Source organism: Melozone crissalis, unplaced genomic scaffold, assembly GCF_028551555.1.
Source record: "Melozone crissalis strain CALT ecotype California unplaced genomic scaffold, PUWL_Pcris_2 ptg000086l_1, whole genome shotgun sequence".
Classification (NCBI taxonomy): domain Eukaryota; kingdom Metazoa; phylum Chordata; class Aves; order Passeriformes; family Passerellidae; genus Melozone; species Melozone crissalis.
Window position 1 is genome coordinate 3,187,389 of NW_026535863.1, and position 13,550 is coordinate 3,200,938.

The window sequence follows — 13,550 nt, forward strand, 5'->3', positions numbered from 1 at the left end:
TGGGATTTGGCTGGACGGTGGCTGGGCAGTGGCTGGGCAGTGGCTGGGCATGGGCTGGGCAGTGCTGGGCTTTGGCTGGGCATGAGCTGGGCATTGACTGGGCATGGGCTGGGCATTGGCGGGGCTTTGTCTGGGCATTGTCTGGACAGTGTCTGGACAGTATCTGGGCAGTGTCTGGTCAGTGTCTGGGCATGGGCTGGGCAGTGTCTGGGCAGTGCTGGGCTTTGGCTGGGCATTGTCTGGACAGTATCTGGGCAGTATCTGGGCAGTGTCTGGACAGTGTCTGGGCATTGGCTGGGCAGTGTCTGGGCTCTGGCTGGACAATGGCTGGGCAGCATCTGGGCAGTCTGGGCTCTGGCTGGGCTCTGGCTCCCAGCCCCATGTGGGCAGAGCTCACCTGGCAGCGCTGCTGGATGTTGTTCCTTTAAGGTACAACAGGTGGAAAGGCAGGGCTGAAGGTGCAGGGAGTATTTAAAGCAGGCTGGCACTGCCGCAGCCCCACGGGGACACAGGACACTGGACATTCACAGAGCTCCCAGGGTCAGCCTGAGAGGGGAAGACAGAAGTGCCAGGAGGAGCCTGGAGTGTAAGTAATGCTGCTTTGGCACCTGGGAATGCCAATTTGTAGGGCCGTGCTGGGATGGGGAAGGAGAAGAACACGAGTCTTGAGCCTCTTTTGAGGAGCCTTCCTCACACGGGAGGGAAGCAGCGATTTGGAGCCATTTCATGTTCAGAGCTCACTGGTGGGAAGCTGATTTCTTCTGAAAGAACCATACGAACAGGCTCGTGGCAGTTATGGTTTCTTCTCTGCAGCAGATTTTTAATATTTAATTTCTGGGGAAAAAATTAATTATCATTACAATATTTGCATTAAGTTTTAACATAGGAAAGAAAAGTCAGTAATTATTACTGTAATAATCTAAATTTTGCAACTCAGCCTGAGGTCATTACTGGCTTTTGAACCCCAACAGACATATTTTGAAATTTTAGAAGATAGTTGGTGCAGCTGTGTCCTAAAGGAGCTGCTTTGGAAGCTCCCTGAGAAGTTTGTACAGTTACAGGAGGATAAGTAGAACCTGAAGCTTAAATGAATGGACTGGATGTGGTGTCCTAAAAGTGAAATCAGAGGAGCCTGGCAGAGCCCTGTCCCACTCAGACCCGTGAAGGTGTGGGTCCTACACACCTGAAACCCCACTCTGCAAAGGGAACATTCCTATAGATGCAATAAATTTCTGAAGTACAAATAAACATCACCTAATTGCAATTGTTAATGAATCCACAGTGGCACCATCCATCCCTCCAGACTGAGGTGAACCTGTGCTCTTGGGCCATGGGTTGTTGCTGCTCCTAGCAGGCAGAGGAGAATTAAACTAAAATAATTTAATAGTGCTGAAGTTGGTTTCACTTTCTGGCCCAAGACACAAATGAACCATGAAGGTCTGATGTGAAAAACAACAAGTGGGTGCATGGAGGATCTGAAAGGAACATAAAATCAGGTCTCAGGTTAGTGTAGAGTGGATCCAACAGCTGAAAGGAACATAAAATTGAGCCAGGAGCACAACCTCAAATGGGATTGAAGTCACAGCCATGAGAGCTCCCTGCTTATTCTATTCTATTCTATTCTATTCTATTCTATTCTATTCTATTCTAATTTCTTTTCTGAAATAAGTTGCTCATATGTTTAACTGACACAAAAAATCTTAGTTCAGAGGGTCCCAAGCACTGCAGGAATTCCTAAAAACTGCTGATTTCTTGGTAAATCCTGATAATCTTCAGCAAGCTCTACCCAACTGTTTCTGCTCAATGCAACACCAAACGAGCCCCTCTTACTTATTCTCTCAATATTGTAACGGAGGTATCTGCATGGAACTGGAAAAATTTATTTATTATATCTGCACATGTTTGGTCAGCTCGATCTTTTATCTGGAAGCTGATTGCTCATTCTTAACCCCATGGAAATGGGGTAGATTGGTGGCTTTTCCCCATTCCACTGCAGCAAATAAAACCCAAGGCAAGGGAAGATCAGCAGTGACCTTGAAGGGCAGTTGAAGATGTGGATAATCCAAGATGAAATTTGTTGCTGTGCACTTTTTCTGGGCACAGAAGCCTCCAGCACCTCCTCACAGCACAACTCTCTCTACAGCAATTTGTACCTGGCACAGTTTCCCCATGGGTCAAGAGGATTTGTGAGGCAAAATATTACATAAATATAAAATATATAGAACATATGCAATATATTATATCTGTGTTATTATTTCTCAACTATTTGAATAGCAGCAAACATTCCACAAAAAGCCAGAAGGGATCCCAGGCTGGAGTGACAAATGTCACAATTAAACCTTCGTGTTTTGTCAATGCCATGGCATGGCCTTGACACTGGTCATTGTCAGGGGCAATAGTTAATATCTAATGGGCTGGACTGGGCTGATCCCTGGCAATCCCTGCAGCAGGAATTCAGCAGAATTTGGGAGTTGGACTCTGCTGTTCCATACCCAGACAGAGCAGCTGCAGGCTCAGGTTTGCACAACTTGGGGATCAGGTCCTGGTCTCTTCCACATCATCATAATCTGAAGATAGTTCTCCCCAGGACGGACAGAATCCCAAAAGCACAACAGAAATATGGGGGAAATCTTGTTATGGAGGAGATTTGGAAGAGCCAGCCTGGCCAGAGAACACTGCTGCTGGAAACCTGGAAAATACCAAAATTTAGGCATAAAACAGCACTGGAGAGGAAGGTGATGGTCCCAACCCACATCCAGAGAAGTGTCCTGGAAATGACCATCAGCCAGTTTTAAGGGTAAAGACATTAAAAACACATCTCTAGAGATGAGGGGGGGGTCTGCCCTCCCCAGGGCTTTACACACAAAATGTGTAAAATGTCCTTGTCATGCAGAGGAGCTGCAGCAAGGTTTACAGCCCAGCAGTAAATCAAAACAGATAAATAACAGTGTAATTCCATCTCAGGACTACATGAAGTCAACAACAACAACTGTCCTGAATTGGAAAGCAAGAGGAAAGGTCATTATGTTGTAACTTTCCATTTACATTTTAACAGCATCTGAGAAAACAGGGCTGGGGACAGCTCAGAGCTGTCGGTGTCGGTGGTGCAAGAGCACAGGAACCTCTGGTTTGGGTGGGTTCAGATCTTGGTAACCCTTCCAGACCTGACAGAACAACATGGGCTGTACCCCCAAAACCAGCCGAACTTTTAGAAGAAATCAGAAAAAGACATTATTTCAACTTTGCCCAGCTGGTCAAGGCTGAGCTGGGTCCTGCTTGCACCACAGACTGGTGAGGTGACCATCAGGCAGAGGAGCTGCTGTCAGCCAGGGGCAAACATCAAGGTTCTCTTTGTGCCACCTTGTTTGCTTTGTGCAGAATTTGTTATGTTTGCCTTGCTGGCCACTTCTGGGATGTGTTTGAAAGAGAATTTTTCATGCTCAGTGAGTTAATTATTAGCCATGGACAAGTGGCCATTGAGCAAGGAGAAATCACACTACAAGGAAGAGGCACAACAGAACACCTTTCATCTTAACAGGGAAATAAAAACTTTTTTCTTCTGCTGGGAATTACCCTCAATAAAATTGTGTCACTTGATGCCCTGAAATCAAATTGCTCTGGTTGTTTACAAGGGTTTTCCTTGGCACCTCTCATCAGCTCCTGTGGGTGCCTTCTATGAAGTTGGAACAGGCAGGTGGATCAAGAGGTGTGCTCAGGAAATCCATATAAAATCTGACTTTTGGAGGTAAATCCCTACAGCTCACTCAATTCCTCATCAGCTGAGGAAAGAATTGAAAAGTAGAGGTGAGAATATCATTCTTACTCTCTTTTTTGTGACCTTGGAGAGACCAGGGAAACAAAGAGTCACTAAATAGAGGCTCCAGTCAGGAATCCTGTGACAGAGGGAATATTGGGGTGCTGGGATGAGATCCACAGGCAGCAGCCCAGGCAACAACAAAATTACTATTAACTCCCTTTTTCCCATCCAATTCCTCAACGGGAGCAATTAAAAACCAAATTTCTCTCTACTTCACGTAGCCACAACCCTCAGATCCTCCAAGCACGAAGATTATTAGACGATTAACATTTTGCAAAAGTGATTATTCAATATCTTCCAAATTTTTTTCCAGGGAATGCAAGAAAAATGACTTTGCTGGCGTTCCTCTTCCTGCTCACCTTGGTCCCAGCTGGGTGTGTAAGGAGCAGACACCCCCCTAAGGCAGCCAGTGAGTGTCACCTGCATGGGGAACAGGTTTGGGGTGGCCAAGGACCAGGGGTGGCACTGGGAAGGGAGGACAAGGGTCTGGATGGTGCTTAAAAAGAGAAAAATATAACGTTAAAAAGATAAAAGTAGATATATTTCATGAAGGGCCTTCAGGTACTTTGAGGGCAGATGAAGCCTCCCATGAGGCTACACCCAAAATAGACAATGTTTCTCAAAAACAGTTTTTTTAGTTTCTCGAAACTGAGGCCAGACAAAAAGTTAAAAAGATAAAAGTGGATATATTTCATGAAGGGCCTTAAGGTACATTGAGGGCAGATGAAGCCTCCTATGAGGCTACACCCAAAATGGATGATGGTCATAAGTTTCTTGAAACAGAGGCCAAACAAAAAGTAAAAAATATAAAAGTGGATGTATTTCATGAAGGGCCTTCAGGTGCGTTGAGGGCACACAAAGCCTCCCACAAGGCTACACCCAAAATGGACAATGTTTCTCAAAAAACAGTTTTTAGAGTTTCTCAAAACAGAGGCCAGATAAAAAGGATAAAAGTGGATATATTTCATGAAGGGCCTTCAGGTACATTGAGGGCAATGGTAGCCTCCTATGAGGCTACACCCAAAATGGGCAATGGTAATGAGTTTCTCAGATTGAAATAAGTTTGGTTCGTTTGCACATCAGGGGTTAATTCTCCAATTCCAACTTCAGGTAATGAAGGCAGATACCCCCAGTTTGCTCCCCACAAAATTCACTTTTGTTTATATTTGTGGCCTGAGGCAGAAGGTGTCCTGGAGTTGTAGGCCTAGAAGGATTGTTTAATCTGACCAAAATGTGAAGAGAGCTTCTGACACTCTCAATGCAGCTCAGAGTTCTACACCAGTGCAGTGCAGGACCTGAAAAATACAAAACCTAAAATCTGAAGGCATCATGGGGAGCACCTTTACCTCACAGGTGTCCCTCACTGCCACAGGACCTCATGGGCCTTGGTGGCACACACAGCCCTGGTGGCACACAGGGCTCTGGGGGCTCAGAGGGTGGCACACACGGCCCTGGTGGCACACAAGGCATGGACCTGGTGGCACACAGGGTGGCACACACAGCTCTGGGGCACACAGGGTGGCACGCACAGCCCCGGGGCACACAGGACACTGACCCAGCCTGTTCTCCCGCAGTCTCCAGCCCCGTGTTCGGCCCCAGGGAGGTGCACGGCGTGAAGGGCGGCTCGGTCACCGTGAAATGCTTCTACCCCCCGACACCGATGAACAAGCACGACAGGAAATACTGGTGCAGGCAGAAGGGCTCCAGCTGCCTCACCGTGGTGTCCTCCAACTTCGTGGCTGCTGCCTACCAGGGCAGGGTCACCCTCACTGACCACCCCCAGGAGAACCATTTCCTGGTCAACATCTCAGCGCTGGAGATGAGCGATGCCGGCACCTTCCAGTGTGGCGTGGGCATCAATGGCAGAGGGCTCTCCTTCAGAGTCACCCTCATCGTTGCTGAAGGTAATTACAACTTTGGGGCTACCTAAAATCCCATTTTCTTGGGATTTTACCAATATTAGGACTCCCTCAAATAGCATTTCTCGGTATTTTACCAATACTAGGACTCTCTCAAATACAATTTTCTTGGTAATATTGGTAATTTTACCAATATTGGGACTCCCTAAAACACCATTTTCATTGGTAATTTACCAATTGGTATTTTACCAATATTAGGACTCCCTAAAACACCATTTTCTTTGAGTTTTCCCCCTCTCCCTCTTAAGTAATTATACCCTTGGGACTCCCTCAAATACTATTTTCTTGGTATTTTATCATTTTCTTGGTGTTGGACTCCCTAAAATACCACTTTCTTTGAGTTTTTTTCTTAGTATTTTACCAATATTAGGGCTCCCTCAAATACCATTTTCTTGGTACTTTACCAATATTTTACTCCCTAAAACACCATTTTCTTTGAGTTTTCCCCCTCTCCCTCTTAACGAAGGCTCCACCTCTGGCCTGCCTGGTGTGTGAGAGCTGCAGGAGCTTTCAGGGAGGGTTCATTTCATCCCCTGAGTGTCTCTGTGCACAGCCCCACCTGTTCCTGAGGATGCTGAGCTCTTCTACGTGAAGCTGCGCAGCACCTGGACCGTGACCTGCAGCTTTGGGAAGGAGACAGTCGAGATGAAGAAATACCTGTGCAAGAAGGAGAAGGACGGCTGCAGGAACATCATCAACAGCTATCAGGACACAGATGTCCCAGGGGGACTTCAGCTGGTGTTTGAGGACCCTCCAGGCTCGTTCCGTGTCACCATGACTCAGATGGACTGGGAAGATGCAGGCTTGTACTACTGTGGGGCCGGTGACTATGAGAAGGACGACCCAAAGAAGGAGCTGGATGTGTTTATCTACGAGGGTGAGCTGTTCCCAGAGTGTTTTCCCCTTCCTCTCTTCTGCTTTTCAGAAGCATCAGCAGCAGTGTCACTTGATTTAGCAGGAACTTGAATTTCTCTTTGCTATTACCCTACTCTCTCATCCATATACTTATTTCTATTCATTTAACCACCTATGATGTACTAAACCATCACTAAATGAAGCTTGTAGCCAGACTTCACCTTCCCAGACATGGGTAGCTCTGCTCCCCAACCCAAAACTGCAAGAAACAAATTCCACCCTCCCAGTCTGAGGCAAGCAAGCTGTCTCTTCAAGCCCCCAGCTCCTGAAATCTCAAACTGACAGATGTAGTTGATCCCTCTAGCAAAGGGAACAAAGCTTTGGAATATCTGTCCACAAAGCCAACAACACTGCATGAATTTGGGAAAAAGCAAGGCCTGACTGACCTTTTAGGATGAATTCCCACCAGTGCCAGGACAATCTCCTGATGTTTACACCCCTGAGCTTTCCCATAGCAGCTTTGTTTGATCTGATAATGTTGATTTCCATGGGAGGGTGCTCCATGGACACAAGTGAGACTCTTACAACTGCTCATTTCATTCTTACCAACAGACAAAACATTCCCTCACTTCAAGACCAACATAACTGGAAAAGTTGGAGGTTCAGCAAGCTTCGAGTGCCTCTATGACCCTCTGCTAAATGCCTCCTCGAGGTTCTGGTGCAAGCAGAAAGGCAGGCAATGTGGTACCACAATCATAGACAACACTGGGCGTGTGGAGGACTCCTATGAAGGAAGAGTGACCGTGTTCCAGAACCCCGAAAACAAAACTCTCACCATCATCCTGAACCAGCTGCAGGAGAAGGACAAAGGCACTTACTGGTGCATGTCAAATCAGCTGAGGGAGCAGCAATCATCAACAGAACTGACGGTTGTTCCAGGTGAGGGCTGTGCACTGGCAGTTCTCTGCCTGCTCAGGAGCTACAGAACCACCCTACGTGAGCAATCTGGCTTTTTGGGAAGGGATGTGAGCTCCAAGCCTGAACTCACCCCAGCAGCTTTAAAAATGAGACAGAAAGTTTCAGTTTTGTGGAATGCGTTCGCAGAAAATTCTCATGAAATATTTCTTAAGCCTTACAAGATGTTATAAATTAATTAGCCAATTTGATTAATAAGGAGAAATTATTCCATAATTAAAATACAATTGTTAAAAAGGCCACAAGCAAAGATCAGATCAGCACTGAACCAGGTTGGGTGAGACAGGGAAGGCATTCTATCTCCTCTCCTCTGTACATCACAAAGACACAGCTCTCACAAAGTCTTTTTATACATTTCTAAGCTTCAAGGGTTGCTGGGAAGAGTCTCTTGTTTCCTTAGTGTTGATTTTATCCTTTTAGCATATTCATGTAGTTTTTCCTTTCTTGCTGCCAGCTCTTGCTGAGAGTTTCCCAAACTGTTAGAGGAAAATCTCCTGCAACACAAATTCTAGGAGACGCATATTTATCTTATGGATGATGAATGCATATTGCTGGGGTTTGCTCAGACAAATAATCCTCTGGAATCAACATTTCTGGAGATGAATATTCAGGCTAGGATCTTGGTGCATATCACTGTAATCTCGTGAGAGGAATTTTCCCAGAACCCTCCTTTGGTATTTTCATCAGGTGAGATTACTGGAGGTAATCAGGATTTTCATCAGGTGAGATTACTGTAGCCTGAGCATGAATTTATACACACCATCTATTACAAAGAGAACCATAAACAGCATCTTCATGTTAATTTAGCAACACAAGGAGCGCTTTCTTTCCAAGCAGGAAAGTGCTGCCAACACAATGAAGGCAAGAAGGGTCAGAGGAGGCAGGAGAGAGGCCACTGAGCTGGGAGATGTGGCCACAGCCCTGCACTCTGTCCCAAGGCTGTCTCAAGGGGCAAGGGTCCCAAGGATGTCTCCTCCCAGGGGTTTTATTTATCCCCAGCAGCACCACCACCAGCTGAGAGCCTCTCCCACCCCTGAAACCTCTCCCCCAGCCCTGATGTCCTGTTTGCCTTCACAGGAGAACCTTCACTGACGGGAAAGAAGGTGGTGGAGGCCCAGGCGGGCTCGCGGGTGAATTTAACCTGCTGCTACCCCTGCAAGTATTACTCCTACGAGAAATACTGGTGCAGGTGGAGCAACACGGGCTGTGCCATGCTGCCCGTGCAGCAGCAGCCGGGGCTGCCACAGCCAGGGGATGCCTGTGAACCAAACGCCAGGACGGTGGTGCTGAGCCTGGACCCGGTGGCCGAGGAAGATAAAGGCTGGTACTGGTGCGGGGTGAAGCACAACGGGGTCTTCGGGGAAACCATGGCCGTGGAGCTGCGGGTGAGCGCAGGTGAGCTCCGGGCAGGGCTGGCTGTCCCTGCCGGTCCCTGTGCCGAGGAGGGCTCTCGGCTGGCTGTCCCTGCTGGTCCCTGTGCCGAGGGGTCTCTCAGCTGGCTGTCCCTGCTGGTCCCTGTGCCGAGGAGGGCTCTCGTCTGGCTGTCCCTGCCGGTCCCTGTGCCGAGGGGTCTCTCAGCTGGCTGTCCCTGCTGGTCCCTGTGTGTGCTCTCGGCTGGCTGTCCCTGCTGGTCCCTGTGCCGAGGGGTCTCTCAGCTGGCTGTCCCTGCCGGTCCCTGTGCCGAGGAGGGCTCCTAGCTGGCTGTCCCTGCTCTCCATCACCGCTAGGCTGCAGCAGCTCAAAGCACAAGCGCTGGCACCTCGCAGCCTCCCGGCTTTGCAGTTTGCCTTCAGGGCTCTTGTCTCTCAGTTTTGACTTCCCAATCGTAAAAAACCTCTTTCAGTCTAAAACTCACCTATTTCTATATCAATTTTACTTTTAGCCCCGTGCTGATTAATTGTTCCTATTACAATTAATATTTTATTTTATAATATTTTTAATTTTTAATAAATACTATTGCTATATTATTATATATAATAATATAGTAATATTATTTAGATATAATATAGGAATATAATATAGTAATATTATTAAGATATAATATAGTAATATAATATAGTAGTATTATTAGATACAACAATTATTTATTATATCGTTATATTAATTACATTATAATGATATTATTATAGAATTAATTACAATAAATAATCTATAATCATAATTCCATAATTATATATACATATTATGTTATTATTTAATAATAATAATTATTATTTAATAACATAATATATAATATAAAATTTTATTTATGTTATAATATATTTATTTAGTTTTATAGTAATTACATATATGTATTATTATGTTATTATCTAATAATAATTATTGTCATTTTATAATAATGCAATATATTATATAATACTTTATAACAATCATTTACTTAGTTTATTTAATTTAGGCAACATCTGGCATCTTTGAGGTGAAGAACTGATTAAGTTCAGAGCTCTAGCTCCAGGGAACTTCTTATCTTAATAATCAGGAAACCAGGAAGGAGCAGGAGAGGCTGACACCAACAGCAAGGGGCTTAGTCTCAGCTTTGGAGGAGTATTTTGGAATTGAAATGGTTTTGGGAGAAGGAATATTGTTAGAAGCAGAGAAAGAATAGAGCCCTGGGTATCTGATATTTACCCATCCTGAGTGGGTGATGGCCAAAGTGAAAACAGCCCCTTTGCATTGCTTTTGGTGGGCAAAGAGCCAGGAGTAAAAAGCAAAGCAAGGAGGTAAAATTTGACCTGGAAATATTAGATGCAGAATTTATAAACACAAGACTTTTTCAAAAGTTCATAAACAGGGAGATCCTACTTGAGATTTTCACAGTAAATTTTTTGGTGGTGAGTGAGGGCATTTCAGGCCTCAAACCCCCATTTTGAAGAGCCTCTCAGGGAAAGCCGAAACCCCCAACAGCAACTCCCAGTCCACCAAACACATCCCAGCAGTTTTTGTGTCCAGCTCTCCTGCTGCTGCTCTCTAACCCCTCTCCTTCCCTGGCACACACAGGGAGAGATGCCAATCTCAGCCCAGAGTTCCTGGATGTTGATTCCAGCCATGATTCTGCAGCTGTTCCCCCAGGAGGAGCCCACAGTGACGCTGAGGTGCGGAAAGGAGCTGCCCCAGAAAGGTTGGTTCTCTCCTTCCCCTGCCATTTATCATTTTTGTGGGGTTTAAATAAAACCCCTTGTGTTTGTACACCCTGTGTGTGTTGTGTAGCAACACACACAAAAAATCTTGTCCCCAAAGAACTTTGCTCTAAATGTCAGAGAAGATAAAAAGTGACAGCAAAGGGCAAGATGACTCACAATTAATCTCCAGTTCAAGAAAATAGTATCAGAAGGAAATTATTAGAAATTCCAGGTACAAAGTACTTGTGTTAATATTAGAGAATTTTCCTTCACGTATTTATAGCCCAGCTGCTGATGAGCTGTTTCAGCCTGACCTCAAGCCTATATTTTTATTTGGGTTTTGTTTTATTCTGTGCCCTAGAATCCAGTTCATTGATTGAATTGCACCATGCTTACTCAGAATTACCATCCCACCCAAATTTAGCCTGCTGGATTTTCACATGCATCATTCTCAGTGAGATTTCTCTCTCTCTCTCTGTTCCAGCTCTGATGAAAGTCAAGGCTCCAACACTCTGGCCTTGGTGCTGGGCCCTCTTGCTGGCCTGATCCTGATTGCTGTGACAGCTTTTGCCATTGTCAAGTACAGGCAGCTGAAGAGATCTGGTGAGTCCCTGCCTCTCTGGGCTCTCAAGAAACAGCAGCAGCATTGAGTTAAAGGTGCTGGGCTGAGCTGCTCTCCTGGTACCACACCAGGATGGGCAGGGAGGTCTCTGCTCCTCCTGTGACCCATCCAGAGAGCTCCAACCCCCTGCTCCTCACACTGACCTATCCAGAGAACTCAAACTGACCCCATCCAGAGAGCTCCAAACCCCTGCTCCTCAACTGACCCATCCAGAGAGCTCCAACTGACCCCATCCAGAGAACTCCAAGCCCCTGCTCCTCCTGTGACCCATCCAGAGAGCTCCAACTCCCTGCTCTGACCCATCCAGAGAGCTCCAAGCCCCTGCTCCTCCTGTGACCCATCCAGAGAGCTCCAGCTCCCAGTGTCCAGGCTGAGACAGAGCCCAGCCCTCCCTGTGCTTTGCCCATTGTGCCACAGCATCACCTGGCACAGAGGGTTTGGCTCTTAACGTGCTCCCTCCCACTCTGAGCGAGACCTGAGGGATTTTCCTCCTCTCTCCCACCAGATCTGGTGTCTGTGGGGAGCTACAGGACCAACATCAGCATGTCAGACTTTGAGAGCGTGAGGGACTTCAGTGCCAGCAACAGCGCGAAGGAGACCCACGAGACCTCCATGGGAGGGGATGGTGAGTGACCCCAGCCCAGCCCCAGGGTCAGGGGCAGCCCTTCCTTGCTGAAATACCCCACAAAAGCCACAGAAACACCTGCCAGCCACTCCCCCTCCCCAACACCTTCCTTTCTCTGCCTGCAGAATTCGTCACCACCACCACGGACACTCCGGACAGTGCTGCCAACACAACGAAGGCAAAAAGGGTAAGGGGAGGCAGGAGAGAGGCCACTGAGCTGGGAGATGTGGCCACAGCCCTGCACTCTGTCCCAGGGGGACTGTCACCTCCCAGGGGCTTTGTTTATACCCAGGTGCTCTCCATTTTACCCAGATCCAGCCTCCATGGGGGATGGTGGGGGGGGTCTCATCCCTGTCCTCACTCCCTGTTTTAGCAGAGACATTAACAGCAGCCACTTTGCTTCAAGGACTAAACCAAGGCAGCCCCAGGCAGCGTCAGGAAGGTTGGGTTTGTTACCAGAAATACAAATCACTGGGATGAGCAGATGGCTAGAAACCATCACATCCCACTTCTCAGTGGCACAGGGAGCAGGGAGGGCTCTGCCATTACAAGGGCTGAGATTTGCTGTGATCTCTGCCTTTCCCCAATTTTCTGTGCCTTCCCTTGGGCAAGATCATGGTGCAGTGGCCCCATTTGGCAGTGGCTGCAGGTGCCACATTCAAGCCTGTGCTTTTCAAAGTCTCTATCAACACCCAGGTGTGGGTGGTGTAAGTGCCAGGAGCTGAACTGGAGCAATCAAGGGAACTGTCAGGACACCAAAGCCCAGGAGCTTTGGGACAAGGGGGCTGGATGCCAACAGCCAAGGACAGGCTTGCCAAGGAATCCCAAACCTAAAAGCTTTTGGGGTTGATGCTCACATCAGCACCAGTGTGAGCTGCTGGATTGTCCCACTCCTGCAGTGTCCCCATGTTATCCTGAGATATCCACAAAGTGCTGCCCATCCCCATGCCCTGATTTTGTTCCTCCTGTCCTTCCCAGAGCTCCAAGGAGGAAGCTGACCTCGCCTACTCCTCCTTCCTGGTCACCTCCAGCAACATCGCCCAGGCCAGCTCCGGGGGTGATAGCGCTGTCCTGGACCTGTCCCCACCCCAGGACCAGGCCTGAGGGGAGGTGGCAGCGCCTGGGACTGGCTCTGCCTTGAGGATCACAACATCAGCAAACAACACTGTTCATTTCTCCCACAATTTGCTATAGCTTGACTTGTTTTTTGCTTAAATTCAGCTTTGAGTGGTGATTTAGGAGGAGTGGTTTGATGGCAAGGGGGGCTGGAAGGGCAGGTCTGAGTGAGGAGGTTGGGCTGGGAAACAGCAGGAACTCATCCCACCAGCAGCCCCAGTCCCTACACTGGGCTCTCAGAGGCCAGCAGGAGCATTGTGAAAAAAAAAAATCCCATTTTCTTTTAAAGGCAGCTGGGAAACCTTTTAGAACAGCATCTGAAACCTTTTAGAACAGCATCTGATGCTTTTGATTCCTCTGAGCTTTCCCGACCTGAGGGCAGCACCTGCAGGGCAGACACGCCTGGAGTGTTTGTGTGTGAGCAATAAAGAATCCAGTGGCTTTCAGCAGACTGGGGAACTCAGCGTCTGTGGGATATTACAGGAGAGCCCACCCAGAGAGGCAC

The 13,550-nt window shown here is 47.4% G+C and overlaps 1 protein-coding gene across 1 annotated transcript; it reads left to right on the plus strand.

Annotated features, from left to right (window-relative positions):
* The first annotated feature begins 4,144 nt into the window (after window positions 1–4,144).
* Window positions 4,145–13,033, plus strand: PIGR (polymeric immunoglobulin receptor). The gene is made up of 10 exons (XM_054290692.1): window positions 4,145–4,226; window positions 5,392–5,721; window positions 6,290–6,613; window positions 7,204–7,530; window positions 8,644–8,961; window positions 10,561–10,681; window positions 11,167–11,285; window positions 11,810–11,929; window positions 12,055–12,116; window positions 12,908–13,033. Exons 1-10 carry the CDS (start codon window positions 4,145–4,147, stop codon window positions 13,031–13,033), a joined length of 1,929 nt encoding a protein of 642 aa, XP_054146667.1.
* The last annotated feature ends 517 nt before the right edge of the window (window positions 13,034–13,550 follow it).